The 19587-nt window shown below is 32.6% G+C and overlaps 1 protein-coding gene and 1 long non-coding RNA gene across 5 annotated transcripts in view; one reads left to right on the forward strand and one right to left on the reverse strand.

The window, feature by feature from the left end:
- Positions 1 to 19587, forward strand: part of LOC105256483 (probable JmjC domain-containing histone demethylation protein 2C) — a 271823-nt gene that overhangs the window by 46031 nt on the left and 206205 nt on the right. For 3 of the 4 annotated variants that reach the window (XM_011266416.3, XM_011266420.3, XM_011266419.3), the window contains exons 2-6: positions 5439 to 5690; positions 7074 to 7187; positions 14132 to 14326; positions 16871 to 16955; positions 17590 to 17678. In XM_011266416.3, coding sequence (XP_011264718.2) covers positions 5439 to 5690; positions 7074 to 7187; positions 14132 to 14326; positions 16871 to 16955; positions 17590 to 17678 — 735 coding nt within the window. The remainder of the gene's footprint in view (positions 1 to 5438; positions 5691 to 7073; positions 7188 to 14131; positions 14327 to 16870; positions 16956 to 17589; positions 17679 to 19587) is intronic. The other variant, XM_011266417.3, reaches the window with a different exon arrangement.
- LOC112637234 overlaps positions 5567 to 19587 on the reverse strand; it is an 80047-nt gene continuing 66026 nt past the window's right edge. Inside the window, exon 3 of the long non-coding RNA XR_003122469.1 lies at positions 5567 to 5739. This is a non-coding gene — a long non-coding RNA (uncharacterized LOC112637234). The remainder of the gene's footprint in view (positions 5740 to 19587) is intronic.

The following is a 19587-nucleotide window of genomic DNA, read 5'->3' on the forward strand; positions in this document are numbered from 1 at the left end:
AATATTACTTAATAAAATTACACATTTATACAAAAATACTTTCTCGTATATTACGTTATATGTTATAATATGGATGTATGATACTAAATTATTAAAAGCTGATAAAATAGAATCGTTTTCTATTCGTGTTAATGTACAAAAGCATAAAATTCGAATTGATTATACATATCTAGAAATATAACAAACTTACGAGGGTCTTATTGAAGAGATGAAAATGAATTGAATAGTACAACGTGAAAAAATAATTTAGTAAGGAAATTTATTTATTCGACGCGATAATTCGACGCGATTCGCGTCATGGATGATCAATAGAAAGAAGAGAGTAGCGTGTATGAATTTGTCCGAAAGCTATGTGAACTTGACGGGACAGCTAGCTGAAGAAAAGTTTGCTTCTTTCGACGCGTCTGACAAACGCGTGGCGTTTCCACTGCAAGTTCTCCCTCGCGGTGAGAAGGAAAATCGGTTCCGCTATGTGGCAGGTAGCGTGCGGAAACGAGAGAGAGAGAGAGAGAAAGACGCGACTTACGTCATCGCGTCCCTCGTGGATCGAATATTGAATCAGCATACCGATGTTTGTTGCGACCGGCGAAATAACAGGAAGCCGGTCGACCGTATTTGATACGTGCACACGCGCGGCGCTTGACAGGTTATTGATTTGATACTCGCTCTTTCTCTCTTTCGTCTGTATTCTGCTTGGACAGTTTCGCGTTCGCATATCTCATTCTCACTCGTGGCCAAAATGGAAAAATCGATGCGTGTGAACAAGGTCGCGCGCGTCATCCCCGTAGACCTATAAACGTTTGTCACAAGAAAATTGTGACAAATTCTGCTAAGGTGTCCTATTTTATTAATAAAGATTTTATAAGATAGTATAATATTAATATAACGTTTATCTCTCGAAATATAGCCTTAAACACACACACATATATGTATATAGATATAGAATATAAATATAAAAAAAACAATTTAAAAAAATTAATATATCTATAAATTACAAATATCTTTTTTGTGTATAGTAATAATATATTTTCTTAAATTTATATATAATATTGATAATATTAAAGCGTTATGATAATGATATAATTATATTTAATACTAAATTTAATGTTATAGTCAAATTTCTAAATGCAGTGTACCTGAATAATAACGATTTAGAAATTAAGATTTATTAATTAATTAAATTAATTTTTCTATTATTAGAAATTAACCAAAGTAAAAATATACAATTACGTGTATTGATTTTATCGTAAATAACAGTTATTGCTAATGATAATTCGTTGTATTATTATATTTAACACATATGCGCGTCTGTGGTCAAGATATAATATTAGATATCAAAACATAGTCTGTGTTTTCTTTAAAATGATCAATAAATATAAAATTTCAAATTCTTGGCTAATAAATTCTACTAAAACAATTAAAAACATATTACAATGACGAATACAATGACGAATACAAAAAATATGATGAAAGTTAATTTGATAACAAGAATTTTTTACTTGTTTTGTAATCATTTTTTTGTTTCTTGCAATTAATAATGAGAAATCTTATTTCTTTCGCGTAAATATAATAATTAAAGAAAAATAATAATTTAATTAATCGATTATAATTTAGTCAAATAATATTATATCTTATCAGAAAATTTTTATTTATTCATTAATCGTGTTGAACGTGAATAATTTTGATAATTTTGCAAGAAAAGATAGTTACTTTGTCTATTAATCTAATCTCTTAATTAAAAATATAATTTTGAAATTTTTTATTTAATTAAAAATGAACTGAGTTAAATATTTTTATTGAGAATATATTTTTTAGCTTCAAGCGTCTTTAAGTCATTTTTAAATCCCTTCTACTGCATATCTCTTTTTTTCTAGTAGTATTATTATTATGGTTAATTATCGGGCATCGTCGGACCTGCGATGATTAGTGGGACGTAGTCGCCCAGTTCCTAATCTCCGTCTGGAACAAGCGCGAGTTCGGTACCACGCTGGGAGCTGTCTGGTAGTGGGGGCAAGAAAGGGGATCGAGGGAAGGAGGGTGGAATGCCGCTTAGAACGTAAAGGGGGGAATTCAGTAAAGAAGAAGACCATTCGTCCATGGTCGTTGGAGAAAATTGTGGTAGGTCGTGAGCAAAATGGCCGACCTGATGGTTGCCCAGGAAACCATCTGGGCGGTGCTCTGGTGTTCACCAAGAGGCGGAGCATGATGGTCTTGGCGGCCATTATGATTCTCTACTCCGAGAGATACTGCCACCTGGTAAACGTCCCCTGAAACCAGCCTCGATACTGGGAATATCACCACTACCCCCGGGGATCGCCTGGGATGTGATGGGCGAGAGATGAGTCCTTGTATTCTGGTATAGTCCTCGCACTCTGAAATGGTCCTAGGATTACCTAGCGTGTTGTCCTGATACGTCCCTTTCGAAAGCTGATCGTTTCATTCGCTCGAATTGTCTCTGAGGGACAAGGTATATTGCTGATGTGAAAATTATCTCGATAGATGGTACTAACTGTACATTTATTTTATTTATTTCATTTATTTAATGTGTTATCGAATTATTAAAATTCATGATTGCCATTATTAAAGTATGAATGAAAAATAAGAATTTTTCTGATCGTCAGTTTTAGTGTGAGTTACATTTAAGCAAATTTTTTTTTTAATAATTAGTAAAATTGATTTAACAAATCATAGATTATTTGTGCATATAATTGTAATAAGGTAACAAATTAGTTGATATCACTTTGGTATAAACTTTGGTATTGATGTAAATTTCACAATGGTACACATTAACAATCTACAATTGATTTTGATGACTGAAGGCATTTAATATTATTTTGAACATTTCTTTATTTTTATTTTTTTTAGTAAATTTATTTAAAGTTATTTATTGTTTTCAATATATAAAACGAAGAATAATGATCTAAAAATAATATATATTTTTATCATCAGCTATGATTAATCATCTTCTTTGCTCTTCTAAAAATAATATACCTTTTTATCATCAGCTATGATTAATCATTGATTTTGTAACTCAATATTAATAATTATCGATAAATCTGATAAAAGATCTGTGTTTCGGTCGTTGACATTCTATATAATTCAGATGCGGGACATAGGAATATATCTAAGAGATTCCTGCGAAAATGGATTACAATTCCGGACATAGTCCAGCCGAATGTCCCATCGAAATTGCGTACCAGCGACACAACGCCATTAAACGCGGGCGTGCTCGTGAGATTGCGTTATTATTAATCACTCGTATATCGTTTACGAGGCACGTCGCGGCGCGTCCCTCACCAATTATTAACGGCCGTTGCGCCGGTAGATATTTACTTATTAATTAACCGATTAACGTTTCGCAATTATGCGCCGTCACGCTCCACTCGTATACCCGGAAACCGCGCGAACCGCCTGTATCTCATCTCAGGGTTCTTGCTTATTCGATTAATAATAACCACGAATTATTATTGTGACGTGTGACACGATATAGGGGTACCGAAATCACAGAGTTTGTCCACAACTCACCATTTTTAAACATCAATTAATTTTCCACGGCCAGACAAATTTATACATTGCGTTATCATGTTTAATTACAGAAAGAACAAAATAAATTGATGTTAGAAGATTTATGAATATAATAAAATTGATACGTGTTAATGAACGATTACAAAATAAATAAATAAATTGTTGTTTTTTTTTGGTAAATAAAATTATTATTTCTGATATTAAAAGAATATTTTTCTATGTATTTTTGAAATCCTTTTGTTTTAATGATACAATTTATATATGTTTTTATATTTATACAAGTCCCTTTCTTATTGTTTTATACTTTAAGAAATGGAATTGAATCGTTACATGATATGCCTTCTACAACCAGAACAATTGCAAATAATATATGATATTGGCCAGACACTCTGAATCACGTATCTCCAGTCACGGCGCGGTGATTTCTAGCTCGCTCCGCTCGTAAATGCTGATTTATAAATTAATTGGCTGACACACCGTGACCGCATCGAGTCACGCGCTTCCCTTACGATTACGATGACCCCGGTCTGACCGGACAAACGAGAGGGTTGCATATCGCAGAATATTCCAACTTAAAGAGATTTAATTGTGAAATGTCATCTTATAAATATATTGCACGCACATCTTTCTGCATTGAGCTTGTACAAACAAACAGATTTTTCTTATTCTTTCTTTTTCTTATCATAAAAATATATAACATATTTTCATTTAATTTAAAATAATAAATTTCTGCACAAATTAAACTTTACAAAAATTCTTACAATAAGATAACAAGATTTTGTCTTTTGATTAGATTTTTTAATTTTCGAATAAACTTTATTTTTTAAAAAGTAATTTTAATTTCTATAATAATCCTAATTTTATTTCTTAAATATATTTAAGAGGAGTAAATATTGAATAAATATATTTAAGGAATAAAATTAAGATTATTATAGAGAATACAATTATTCTAAACGTTTATTTAGGTTTGAGATAAAATAGGACATACATTTTCGTAGAAACTACGAATCACAGAATGACCATCCGTGATTCAATTCAACGCGCTTTGCGTATTGAATCCGGTCGCGTTGACAAAGCCTGAGAGTAAACCGAGCGTGCGTATCCTACTATATCTCGTCTTCTGACCCTTTGTTATCCTAGCGCAGCCTGCACTTTCTGCTTCAAGCCAGAGGTTATGAATAATACATATTAATTGCGCTCGTCCCGTGTATATCTTATTCTCTCTATATAAATATATGTGGCAAATTCGAGACAATCTCTTCATCGACACACCAATTTGTTATATGCATTCCTGCAGGATCGAAAAACGCCAATCAACGAGAAACTCGATAACACATTAACACGCATGAATATCATAATAATAGACATTGATAATTAACCGGATGATTGTTACGTGCATAACTGAAGGGATCTCGCCTAGTTCGCATGATAACCGCTCATTATTCAGAGCAATTTAATCCTTAATCCCTCGCGATTCCATGGAATAAATAGAGTCTACACAGAGATTTTATATTTCGTATATAATACTTACTGTTTCGAAAGCCTCGGATGGGAATACATTGTTATATTACGAGTTTAAAAAGCGGTATAATAGAGGACTCTATTGCCGTCTAATCGAAAAGATTATTTGCGAATTTTTTTGATTTTTCAGAAAAATAGCTCTGCACATATTACAGTATAATTATAACAATTATAACGTATTATTATTATAATTAAAAATTAATATTATAATTCACTTTAAAGATATATTATCAATCTCTGTATTTTTGGTTAACTCATTTTTATTAAAAGTTGACAAACAAATTTTGCGTTTTTGAAATAAATTTTTTTATTATTTTAATTTAAATTCGAATCGCTCTCCTTACATTGTATATTGTACATATATACTATATGTCCTTGATCTATGTTTGCAGATCCTCGTAGAATACGACGACGTAGAGTGGCAAAGGAGGGAGTGGTTGTCGCCTCATAGGGATGCCGTATTCTCCTTCTTTCTCATTGAACGAGGTCTCTATTGGGCCGAACGACCTGACCCCAGACACGCCAGTCTCATCCCCATCGATCATCACAATCACGCGAACAATAACCACCATCAGCACCGCATTAACGGGAAACCGCTCAGAGGCGCCACGGCAGTCGCCGACACCGTTGCCTGGCCAGCTCTTGTGAGTACAAATTAATTATTGTACTCGTGGATTTTAAGACTTTATCCTTCTGTAACAAAAATCGAGATATTGCAAAAATTATAAAGTGGCTTTACAATTTAACTTATTTTATTATCTTATTAACTTATTTTATTATCTTATTAAATTAGATAAGAAAATATATTATAATAGCTTGAATGAAAAAAAAAACAATCATGTTTTACCAAATTTCTATTAAACTCATTATTAGAGCTATCAGAAATTATTCAAAAATAAAACATAAAAAATCTAGCGTATATGAATATTTATATTCATTGTTTAAAGTTTTTTTTTTCATTCATATGAAAATATTTTTTACAAGAACTTTTTAATTTCATTTAGAAATGTTTCATAGATTATACAGACCTATACAATATTATTGAAAAAAATTTTATTTTAATCACGGATATAATATACGTGAAATTTCCGCAGAAATCTATTAACCATGTGATTTCCCTCGAATTTTACATAAAAATGTATATAATTCGACGGGCTACTATTTTTAATGCAAATCCTTCATATTTTACCAGTGATAATTGAAGAATGCTTGCAATCCCCTATTCGAATATTAATCAGTCCGTGGTTAATTAATGAAATATCCGATTCTCCATTCCTGTTGAATAAATTTTACGATCGACACAATTCGACCGTTATAAAACAGCGCGTTCCATTGGTTCGGTGCTTTTTTGCTCGTTAAAATTTTAATGCTTCGATTGAACGAGCTTAATTATTTTGCGAAGGCTCAATGACGCAAAAGTAATTACATTTATATAATTTAAAATTTTTGCCTTCTGGTTTTTTGTGAACTTTAAAATTAAAACCCTGAGTACAACATTATAAATATAATAAAAAAAGATTTTTAATATGATTATAACGATGATGTAAACATCAACATCTTTTTTCCACTTATTTGAATAGTAATTAATTTTGTGTTCTTGAACTTTGGTATATCAAGTAAAAAATTGTTTATAAATTTTTTTAATTTAAATATACTAGATACTTATTTTTCTCAAAATTAGGAATTTTAATTAATATGTTAGCCGAAAATTAACATATAGAATCAAATTTGCATATAGAAAAAAAATATTTATTATTATAAATAAATTAAATATTTTGTTTTTTAGTATTTCGATATAAATTTCGCTATTATACGTTTATGTAACATATTATTATGTTGTTTATATAACATAATATATTTAGCTTTTTTTTCTTTTGATGGAATAATTTAAATTGGTTATTAAATTAATAAATAAATTGGTTTAATTAAATACAGTTTATTATATATTGAACGGTAAAAAGGTATGACGTCAAGTAAAATTATTTTAAATAAAGTGGAATGCGAGAATCCCGCATGTTTGTTTCTAGACTTTCTATCCTCTCGTGGCACGCGCTGAGTTGCACGAAGACGCCATGCCGATCGAATTTATGCAAGATCGCAAACTGGACTTCGTAGACTATTCGAAGCTGAAGCCATTCACCGTAAGTATCATAAATTGATTTAAATCACTTAAGATCACGATCTTTTTGTTTTTCTCTCTCTCTCTCTCTCTCTCTCTCTCGTCTCCTCCCTTTCTCTCAATGAATTTTAACATTGTATATAATGTAGTGAATAATCGTTGACTCTGTAATTATATCTATAATTTACATAGAATATAATTCTATTTTGTTGAAAAATATAGTTGCGATATTAATTTTTCATGAATATCGTAATTATAAAGTACACAACATGAATCCATAATTTATCAAAATTAATAAATATTTTGCATTATACTTTTATTAATTTGATATTTTTGTATTAATTTTATATCATTTTTCATAATACACACACACACACGTGTACAATCGGAATATTTAAATTTTATTTGAAAACTAAACCTACGACGTTTTCGTTTAAATAAAAAAGAGTAAATAATTGAATAGTATTCTTTAATCATTCACATGTGTGTCGGTCTTGAAGAGAAAAGCGAAAAATATGAAAAGCGTCAAATTTGCATGTTCGTTGACCAAGGTATATTGATGCAATCCGTTATCTCGTTTCCCTAATTTCCTCGTAAACGTCTTGCACATTTCACGCGTGAGATGCGATAAAGGATCCCGGAACACACACGCACGACTAAGAGTCCACGCGAGTTCGCAAGTTTGGCAAACACGGAATGACGCGGCACGGTGGCCACTTCCGCTTTACGACTGCAAACTTACTTCGTTAGGAACGTTGGAACTTAGTTAGGGGACGACAAGTTCCCCGGAGCCATTGGCGCATCCGACACCTCTCCGAAACGATGGACGCGAGCGCGAGCTCTCTCAAGTCGCTGCTGCTGTAAGTAATCTTTCACGAGACTCTTGTTGTTCAACTTCTCGTAAGAGCTACGCGGAAGAGTACGAACTTACTGATTGGAAGACGAGCAGCCGAACTTTGATTCGAGTTCCCGTTTCACTTTCGCATATGTATGTGCAGAAATTGCGAACGCGGCAGAACTTTTCACGCGAAAAATATTCCTCCTTGAAATCTTATTACTTCGTAACGTAATGGACGGAATTGAAAGAAACACACACAGTCGCAAAATACAAATATACACATATATATGTCGGCCTTCGAACATAGAGAAACACAAGACACCTGACCGAGAAAATAAATCGATCTCTCCTCGAGAGAGATAGTGCGTGTGCGTACATGTGTTTGTGTGTGTGTAACTACTTTAGAAGTTGTAGCACTTCTATTACATAGGGTAGGAAGAGTTGAGCGTGGTGGAATTGTTTCCAAGTAATTAAACTACCGGAAAACTTTTACCGTTAAAACTTTTCTCCGCTTCGGTGGCGGTGGCGGCGGCGGGGCGAGTTGTAAGTCGTTTACGTGCGGTGAGAACCTTCAGACTGGCAGCGGTCAGGTTCAGGTATATCTTACTTTTCAGGTTCGCTCTTTACCTGCTGACTTGATTCATTTTAACCAAAATAAATTTTATCCTTGTGATTAATAACGCGTATTAGATATTTTGCGCATTACAGCAGTGACATGTAGACTCTATTTGTTGCTTTAAATTTACGGTAGAATTTTATAGAATTTTAATTTAAGACAACTTTGATTATGAAAGTACATTTTTCAATACAGAATCTTAAACCCTAAATTCCCTGCATTTCGACAAACAAAACGATTCACGGAGCTAGCATCTTTTTTTATAGAGCGAGAAATTAATTCTTTAATCTTAATACAAAAAAATCTCTTTCCACCGATTCAGCCATTTATGATTGCTCGCCATAGATTTTTGCTTTAAGCTGCAAATCGATGTGCTTGCATTCTGTCGGCAAAGGGAGAAAGTCGACGGATTAAATGTAAAGAAAAAAAATAAAAGAAATGGAAAAACTGTGCGAGAGAGAGGACCGAATTCGTCCGAAGGCGAAGTCGCGCGCAGAGTGTGCTGACCCTGAACTATAAATGCAACGGGTTCTTTCTCCTCGCAGCATCGCGTCGCATACCTATCTCTATCAAACGTGTACGCGTGCACTTGCGCGTGACGTCCCTCTTGCTTTGCTCTCGTTGGGTGAACAACCCGGTGCCACGAAGGGGTGCAACAGCGTCTCTTGCCCACCCATATTTTATAGCTCTCGAATATCAAATATGTTATAATATTATGGTTTAATACATGTGTTAATTAATAGTGAATTATTTCATGAGTTTTACCACAGGAAAATTAATTTGATATTATTGGATCAATTTGTAATGAAATAATAAATTTAGAATATCTTGAATTTGAGATATAATTTGAGATCCTTCGAGGAAAAATAAAATATATTAAAGTATATGTTTATACATACACACATATACTTTAATATAGTTTATTTCTTCCAAACCTGAAATTAAATCTTGAGTTCGAGACATTCTAAATCCATTGCTTGGTTACGAAGGGAAAAGTAAGTGAATTTTAGCGGTAAAACCGCGAAAGTCTCTATATTCTTGAGAAAGATCCTGCCGACGCCCATGTGATGATAGTCGTTGCCTTCTGCCGGCGGCGTCGCCTGCCGGTTTGGCGACTCGATAGCGCGCGTGCACGATCTGCGAGAAACGTTGGAGAACGGCCAAAGACGAGGCGCCAACATATTCCCGTTCTGCCTAACGGTCCTTGGTAAACGCGACAGCGTGGCATTATATCCCTTCACGCGATTCTCGCAAGACGTAAAAAACGCCGGATTCTTGTCTATGCTGTTTCGTGAAAGACGTTTGCTCATCTTGAAGAATAATAAGAGAGAAAGAAGGATGTATTGTTTCTTTTATCATGGAAATTATAATCCTATATTTAACTAAATATGTATGTCATTTTCAAACTAAGTAAAAGCTGACTGTTCGCTGATTTAAAAAAAAAAAATATTGAAAAACAATTAATTGCACTGATTTATTTTAATTAAGTTTTGGAATTCAATTAATTAGATTGAATTTTTAATGCAATTTTTTAATTAAATTTCAACAAATCTATAATTCATGATTTTAATATTTCGACCAATCTAATTATCAAAATACGTATTTTTTTTAAATGTAATAAATGTAAAATTATTTGTTTTCTTGAAAATTTCTGGAATAAATTTAAATTTAAAAAATTTGTTAATAAAATAAATCATGAAAATTTTAGGACATTGTATATTGTGCAAAGAACTTGTTATCTCCAAAACTTGTAATATATTCATGTAATTTCTCATTACGAAATAGTTTCGCTCCTAAATAATGTTACAAACAACTTACTGTATCTCTTTTGTTAGCATAGTTTTAATGTGACGCGATTAGATATCGACTATAAGAAATTAAACAATATCGTATACAGTGCGTTCATTATCTAGTCGATTTTATCGAACGGGTGGCGGTTGAAAAAATAATTTTATTGCGCGAATGGTACACGCATCTGTCGCATCTTCAATTTGTAACGATAGTCACTTGCCTATTGCCATTTTATCTCCACTTCAGCCTTGTGATTATACGGTGAACGCATCGCGATTAATGGCGAGCGCGTTCTTAATTAAAGAACTCCTTAATTAATTAGCTGCCGCGGTAACTGCTAACGAGGATCCGCCGCGCGTGATAGAACGATAACAGCCGACACAGTATGGCCCGTGATTTCTCGACCGATAATTTTCATCTTGAGAGATATTTGGCCTCGATTATGTATGTGTACGTGTGAGACAATGGTGGAGTTCACTCGAGAAAAAGATGAATAATTGTGAAATTTTAACATATATACTTTTGCAAGATTTAGTATTTAAGAGAAACCTATTATGTATAAAACATAAAAATATTATAAAATCAATAAACTTTTGAGAATTTTAAGATTACATAGCACGATGATAGATAACCTCATTGATTTTAAGCCGATATTTCTGTGAAGATAGCAGCTTATTTTCGAAATTTCGATAAAATTGATAGAGTTCTAATTTAACAGAGGTGAGAACGAATTCTGTCTCTCATTTTCACGTTAAAATTGATATAGACGAACATTATTTCTATTCGACGGTTCGAATTCGATTCAGACGAACGTTATTTCTATTCGATATCAACGACAATAATAGCTGAATGGAAAAATATGTTTTGTGAGCTACTCTACAATGAGTATACTTTGTATAGGGATGCCATATGTTGCGCGAAATCTTCTACCGATTATGCTGTGCGATAAACGAGCCTTCTCCTAAGCACGTGGAATGACTTTACAATGATTACAAACGATACTGAGGTTGGACAGCAGTTGCTGGTTACATGCGAACACTTTCGTTTATGATGAACGAGAAAATTACGAGAGGTAAAAGCTATCAATGGATATGCACGTACACATATATACAAAAGTTTACACAGATCTGGTACGAAAAGATAATTTGAATAATTTAGAGACACGTAGAAAAAATGGTATGTATATATTTGTTTATCTAAGTGCATTGCATAATCTTAAAAGTATTTTTACATGAATGTCATTATGTTTATTAGCGCGATTTTAGCGAAAATATTGAGAATTATATGATTGAGATAAGCGCTATTTTAATCAATATTCTTTTAATGCTTCCTTCATATACTTCTGGCTTTAAAGATGGCAAATAATAGATGGAAAAAAGGCTAATTTACTAATTTAATAATTGTTATGCTAATATATTAATATATAAATTTATTAATATAATATATTAATTTTTATTAAACGAGATAATGAAGATGATAATAATGCTTTAATGTTTGAAGTCTGTAACATTTTTGCGATATGTCACGCGATATATTAAGCGCTACACAATTATAAGAAAATATTTTTAATTAATAGTCTTTTATTATTTTGTGTTAAGTTTCCATGAAAATATATATTAAAGCATTGAGGATGAAACGCGATAAAACTGACGTAATTTTAATTATAATACTTAGCACTCTCTGCGAAGAGCTTACGATGCACTTTACAATATTAATGTTGGAGATACCAACTTGCAAAGTACATCGAGTTTGAGAGATGTGCATTATATTTCCAGTCTTACAAAGTAATTATTATTCGCATAATTGCGTAATTCTCTTCGACTGTACGAAGCTGCCTTGTCATCATCTCTCAAGCATTTATTTCGTTCGATTCATTAAAATAATGTAGACTCTAGAAATAATCAGAGAAAAGTTGGAAAAATACACAGATCATAAAAGGACATAAGATAATAACGGCTCGGAAACAAAGTTAAGCTTATGTTATTAAATCTGGTCGAATCATAATGCTCTTCGTCCCGAGGTCGCGGTCATTCCTTTTTACCGAGTGTCTCGATTACGTTTCTCTCTATAGACTGTCTGAGAAATCTAAAGACGATTGCTTGTCAATAAAAATTCGATAAAGCTCCATTTTCGCTGACAAATTAATCTGTCGTAAATTCTATGCTTTTATTAATTTTTTTTATTTAATATCTTACGTCATAGATCAATATTTCGAATTTAATCTAAAATTAAGAAGAAGAATAAATCTGTCAAAAAGAGAAAGGAAAAACGATTGACCTTACTCTTCTTCAGGACTTCATCATATATTACAAGATATCTCGTGAATCGCGTTCACGAGCATTGTGCGGACATTAAGTGCTTTCGACGCTTTGGTAATAACGTTCTAATTGCCGTTGTATTACTGCTATTAACACGCCTCGTGCCGTCACGCTGTGCAAGCGATTGCATAACGCGTGTCTGACGTAACGGTGTAATAGTGACGTAACGCGATATACTCGCTCGAACGCGTACTCGTCATCGGGAAAAGCAATCGTCGAAAAAAAAAGAAAATTGACATTATCGTATTCTCTGAATCTATGTAATTTTATCCTCAAGAAGAACTTCTATTATATTATTGATATTATTTATAAATATGTACGAGAAATCGTGCATAGAAAATGTTGATATATTTTGGTGAAGATTATTATTTTGCATATCGTACTAATAATATCAGTTATGGTTAGTTATGATTTGGTGATTTTTAACTTGAGAAACTAACTGGTTGAGTAACTAATATTTTCCAATATTATATTTCCATTGACGTAATTTATGTACATATGTATATATATGTGTGCACACGTTGAAGATTATCGAATCATAGATTCGATAATAAAGGAATATTAAATATTCGAACGCTAATTTCTACCTCATAGGATCTAATTTCTCGACAGACAGCATTCTTACGTGTATTAATAAAACATTTTCACGTCGATTATTGATCGCGTAATGAACATGATAATATCACGTTTCTCTGGATTCCACCTAAGCTGATTTGCTATTTCGAGTTTTAGCATGCGAGTTTTCCGTTATCCCTGCAAAGCATCATAATCGTATTAACACACGAGATAAAAACAGAGTCAACGATGTACGAATAAGATTGAATGTGTACGGCCTCTTTGTTTAGCACTTAACGGTACTAATAACGTTATGCAGTAGCTGATGAAAGTGTATTCGTTAAGATAATACTTGCATGTGTAACTGAATATATGAAACCATTTATTATATTAACTAAAAGAATATATCTTTTATAATGTGTTAAGATGAGAACAATGTACAATACATTGTCATCTTTTTCAACTGTTCTCCATATTTTTTATTCAAAATATTAATATATTTAAAATCTCTTTAAAATTCATAAAATTATTATTTAATTTTTTTTAAATTTGCTTTTATTAAATACTCATAGATTCTATTTCTAAAATTGAAAATAAGATATATTAAGACATAGTACACAAGTCTCGCGAGATCAGTTTTTTAGATGAAAAACAGATCTCTTGGCCTCAGTTTCTCAGGGAATTTTATCTTTATTTTTTTCAAATTACATGAATTTTTACTTTTTCTTCATTTTTTTTCTTCCAAAATTACGGACAGCTTCTGGAACTAGAGGAATAGTCCGCTTTTCTTCTTAATCAAGTTTTACGAATGAAGCTTTAATCTCGGATTTTTTTGCTCGTCTTTGCAGCAGGATTGGGAGCTGACTAAGGGAACGATGCCCTGGAGAAATGCTGTTAGGAGATGGGCCGAGATGCAGGACGGTCAGAGGATCTTGCTGACTACGCCTAGCATTCTGGTTGGTTTCAGGGTCGAAGTTTATCGGGCGGAAGGCACCACACAATGGTATACTGCCGTGATCGTCGGTTATAATGAGTCCACTAAGGTAAGACCGACGAGATAATAAATTTTATGGCGATTCTGTTATCAATAGATGAAAATTGTCCCTGCAATTTAGAAGGCTCGCAACTCGCGATTTCTAGTTCAGTCTTAAATTTGACAACATTAATATACGAATATATAATATAATATTTGCGAGAAATGTTCTGATTTGCGACGATAGAAATGTCATTTGAATAAATCTCTAATTCCAGGTCAGCATATTAGCTATTTTCGAAGTTTCTATTTTAACGACTTTTATAAATTTGGTTTTGCTTCAACGAATTAGAGTCAAAAAAGGGATTAAAAATTTTGATATTTTTATATGAAATTAAATTATATTATTTTCGAAGACTCTTATCAATCCAATTTATTCGTTTCAGATCAATAACAGATCAAAACTTAAAGAAAGTTTCAGTTTTAGTAACAGTTTTGCAATTAAATAATTAATTATTTAGCGCGTAATCAGTTATTAAAACCATCAGTTTTCAAATTACTGTTCAACTATATATTTTTGTCGTGAAAAATTATAAAAGAAACTAAGTGTAACATTTGGAAATATTCTTTTTCCACAACTACATTTATTTCATAAAATTAAATGTTTTGTTTATTATTAATAAAATAATACAGTTTTAATAGTTTTTTTATAATCTTCTACAAATAGATTAGCTGATAAAACTATAAATTTGCATCGATTTGTCATAATGTGCTAAAGAAAGATGTAACAATATCTCGGAAGGATTCAAACGATTAAATTTTTTTCTTTGTCCGATATTTTCATCATCTTTATCGTTAAACATCTTAAGATAGAGGAATGAACGACAGACTCGCATCGTCGCGAAAATAATCCTCCTCGTCTTGCCTCGCAAGGAAGTTTCCGATAATTTATCCTGGCACTGTCGCAGCATTCCTATTGGAAAACTAAATCCCTGAAATAGTCGGACGAGGAAACGTTCCATGAAAGGTGCAGAAATCGAAGGGCGAAGGAACATAAAATATCGGGTTGTCTGAGGAAGCTTTTGTCGCTCCGCGCACTTTTTCTTTGCCGTCTTTTTATTTCCTTTGTATATATGTCTGCCTCGAATATTCCTCGAGAGTGCTGGCGAAATCGAGTCGCTTCCCTGTTGAAGCTTATTCGAATATTCTTCATCGTAACATTGTCTCACGGATAAAGACTTTAATGAAATATTGCTAAGAAATAACAAAGAATACAAAGTATATGAAAGACGTATATTGTCATTCATTGCGCACAATGAATGTTAATATAAATATGAAATTGTGTAAATTTTACTTAATTATTACACACACACACACATATTAAACGAATATTCTTATGTCACTGATTTTATGTGGTTTAACTTTCAGAAATAAAAATAATTTTAAAAAAAATCTATTTTCCGAATAAATACATCTCTTTGAAACTATTGTATAATAATTATATTGTATAATAATCTTATGAAAGTAGTAATCTTGATGAACTGTTTAATGTTGATAGTTTAAATTTTATATCCATCTGCAAGAGTTTCAAGTTTATAGCCATAAATATGCTGTCAATAACCGAGACAGTAAAAATTGATTTCGGAAATCAAGTCCACGTGAATACAAATGGCATGAACCCAATCGTTTCATCGCGTATCTCGCAACACAGGCATTCTGTCTCGCCGCTGATCAATTAAGCGCATTGACAAGAAGAGGCGTCGATCGTGATGGCTCTTAACGAGAAGCCAGACCATCGATCTCTGACCCGCGAATACAGACGAATTGACAGACAAACGCTTCGCGATCTGCCGAGTGAATCACAAAAATTCTCAAAAGAATGAAAAACGATTAATGATCATATATTATGCATAGGATCTTTGATGAACTACGAATAAAATTCTTAGATTCGAGATCGACGAACCTAGAAAATTTAATTTCTCGATTCGTATCGCCATCATTAATAAATATTTATAATGATTTGTCGAATTTAATGAAAAAGTATATAAACGGAGAAATAAAAAAAATAATATAGAAAATATAGATAATCGCAAGATGTTTCGAAAATGAAAGACTTTTATTTTTTAAATTAAATATCTTTATTTGAAATAGTTTAAAATTCTAACAACTTCTTTAATACACATTTACATGTATTCTTTAGAAACATATATTCAAGGGCAACATGCGCGGACAATATACCCGAGTCTATTGTCTGCGGATATGTAAACAAATATTTTATACAAGTAGTATATATTGGAATGGAAATCAAAATAAAAGTGTATGTGTGTGTGTGTGTATATTCGTAGAATAGAACGTGTTCGCATACTCTCATCAAGTTTTTTTATCAAATGTTCATGCCTATGCTCACTTTAGCTGGATAGCCAGTGGTAAAGACGTTCTTGAATCAGTCTTAAATTATTGAAGTGTTATACGAAAGATTAAGTGTGAACGGAGAACATTATTCATAGTACGTTGAAAGTAACTACCACACATTTTTTATGTACGTAATATTGTACGTATATTGTTTAATATAAAACTCATGTGTTTCTCTTGATCCAATTATTAATATTTTCAGGATTTGACTGTCACCGACGACACGGTCCTCGAAGATCACAACGAGGATCCTACTTTAGTACAAATGCGACTGATTGGCGATGGAGGTGAGAAACTTTAATATGAGAATAAAATATGCGTTTAATTGATAAAAAGTAGCGATTAAATTTATATATCGGAAAATTTTCATTATACATACATAGGATATCCGGTAATAATAATACCTACCTCTCATCTGCAGAGTGGGTAAATCGAATAGAAAAATCCTTTGCCATTTTACGCAATTTTCAGAATAATTAATGAGAAATTAATGTGAAAAAAATCAATTAACTCGCACATAAGCATGCATTCTACTGTTATGCGATTGCTAGATATAATACATAGTTAAACGCTTGATTATTAATTAATGCTTCGTCGAGACAGTACTACCGGACACTATATATATTTAATCTCAATTTAGTATAAAAGCATTGATACTATATCATTATGTTACTTAAGAAGTGTTAATGTAAAAAATAATATTGAAAATTTTATCGAATATACATTGTATATCTTTAGAGTATGTGTTGCGTTTAATGTTATTTAATTAGATAATCGCGAATATAAAAATTTTTTTCATTTTTTCAAAAATTGCGTTAATGCATATTTGATTAGCTTTGTAAACAATATTGTCGAATAAGTGGAACACAAAATTGCGAAGGGTACTAAAATCTATTTTCGTTTTTTTTCTCTCTTATGCAGTCGTCGAGAGCATCATGAGGGGCGAGGTCGTCGGCATGACACCGAGGAGGTCGAGGTCATCGACTGCTCTGACGCACGCGCTCGTGGTGGTGAGTGAAATTCAATTTCGTTCTATTATTAAACGTTCTGCATATATTGTACGATCAACGAGTATTATAGACATATATTGACACGCATATTTCTCATATTATGTCACACATATATATCTAATCGTACTTTTATATAACAAAACCTCTTTAATATATTCGCAACTTATATTTTTTACGTTATATAAAATTAATAGATTCTAAAAATATATGTTGTATTTTTATTTAATTGAGAAAATTACGTAATGTCTTACTTTAGAAGATAAATTTACTTTTATATTTAGAAACGGGTTCTTCGACAATGTCTAAATAGTAAAGCAATTATTTTGCACGTTGCAAAGAGTTCTCAAAAATCTTATTTTTCTGCAAAACGTGTATTCTCTAGATCAGATCGGTGCCAATCTTAACACTAAAATTTGTGCCAATATTTATGCTAATGCGCTTTACGATATAATTCAGTATTTATCACGGCGTTTATCAAATTGATGCTAATTGAAATCTTTGCATCGCTAATTGGCAGAGGATGTTTTGCTGAACGGTCGATATCAGCGATAACGACGAAATGATTCGCACGACCGAGTCATGAATTAAGGAGCGCGATAATCTCTTGCGAGGCAAACATCTTCGCGCGTGACGTTAGTGTGCGGTTGTCACGTGGTAAACCGTAATTGGAATCGGGTCGATGCTTCGTTTTAAAAGGAAACCGCTAGCTGTAATCGCGTCTCGATGTTGCGCTCTCGCAACATGTACTTCGTTGCATACATATCACGACATATGTTGTCGATGTGCGAACATTACAGTTGAGCATCATCGATCACGTTTTACTCTCGTTAACTGATTTGCTGTATACTTGAGATTTGAGCGGAGAAATGGTATATTTACCAATGGTATATTTACTACAGCAATTTTATGCATTTTTATTTAATTTTTGATGCTTAATAATTTATCGAGATATTTTTATGAAAAGAAAGAGAGGGAGAGAATAATATATTATTATCGATGTCATCTCTGTGTAGATGTTATCAAAGATTATCATGTTACTTGAGCTTATAGATGAACAAGTATACGGGACGTATCGATAATCAATTACATAGGTATTTTCAATGAAATTCAGTAACATTATAGTTAGAAATCATACGTCAAGATAATAATATCCGTTTGATATCTCTGTTATACTCGTAGGTACAACCTAGGTATGTTTTTAAATATCTCACTTGAAATTCATTCTGAAATTTTAAACACTTCTGTATCTGCTTGAAAAAGAAAACCAAATAATTTGCAAGTATTTTAATATTCAGAAATATTGACTTGTCGTATAAAAGTATGCTTAAGCGATAAAATTTTATATCTCTTAAAAACGTTTTCTCTTTCTAAAAGTAAACCATTTAAAAATGTTGTGACATATAAGCATCGCGCAATGATTAATAATTAATTAATTTCGACATTAAATATAGATAGCCTGTTTAAATAGCGTGTTTCTATATAGTATCTTATATAAAGTATAAGCGAGTCAAATTACAAGTTATCGAGGAGACATTTGTCAAGCTTCCTGTCTGTATTTTCGGTGTACAAAGCGATGCCTACGCGTATTGAGCGTTTCCCTTTAACGCGAGAAATCAATAGAGTCGAGCTTGCAGCACCCTCGGGCTTTCAGGAATCGGGAAGCCCGGAATAGAGTCCGTTGCTACCTTAGCGGCCGACTTCCGTCATGTACGCGAATACTCCACCTTCCTAGTTCTCTCTCTCTCTCTCTCTCCCTCTTCCTCTTCGCCCCTTCCCTTCTCTCACTCTCTTTATCTCTTGTGTTCCCTTCGTTCGATTTTCCGAGGCGGCAATCGAGGACATAGTTGTCGTACTTGCGTGCTGAATTTCTCTTCGCGAGAGATATACATGCGCTTTCGGATTCTAGATA

Source organism: Camponotus floridanus, unplaced genomic scaffold (assembly GCF_003227725.1).
Source record: "Camponotus floridanus strain SB8 unplaced genomic scaffold, Cflo_v7.5 scaffold1, whole genome shotgun sequence".
Lineage (NCBI taxonomy): Eukaryota > Metazoa > Arthropoda > Insecta > Hymenoptera > Formicidae > Camponotus > Camponotus floridanus.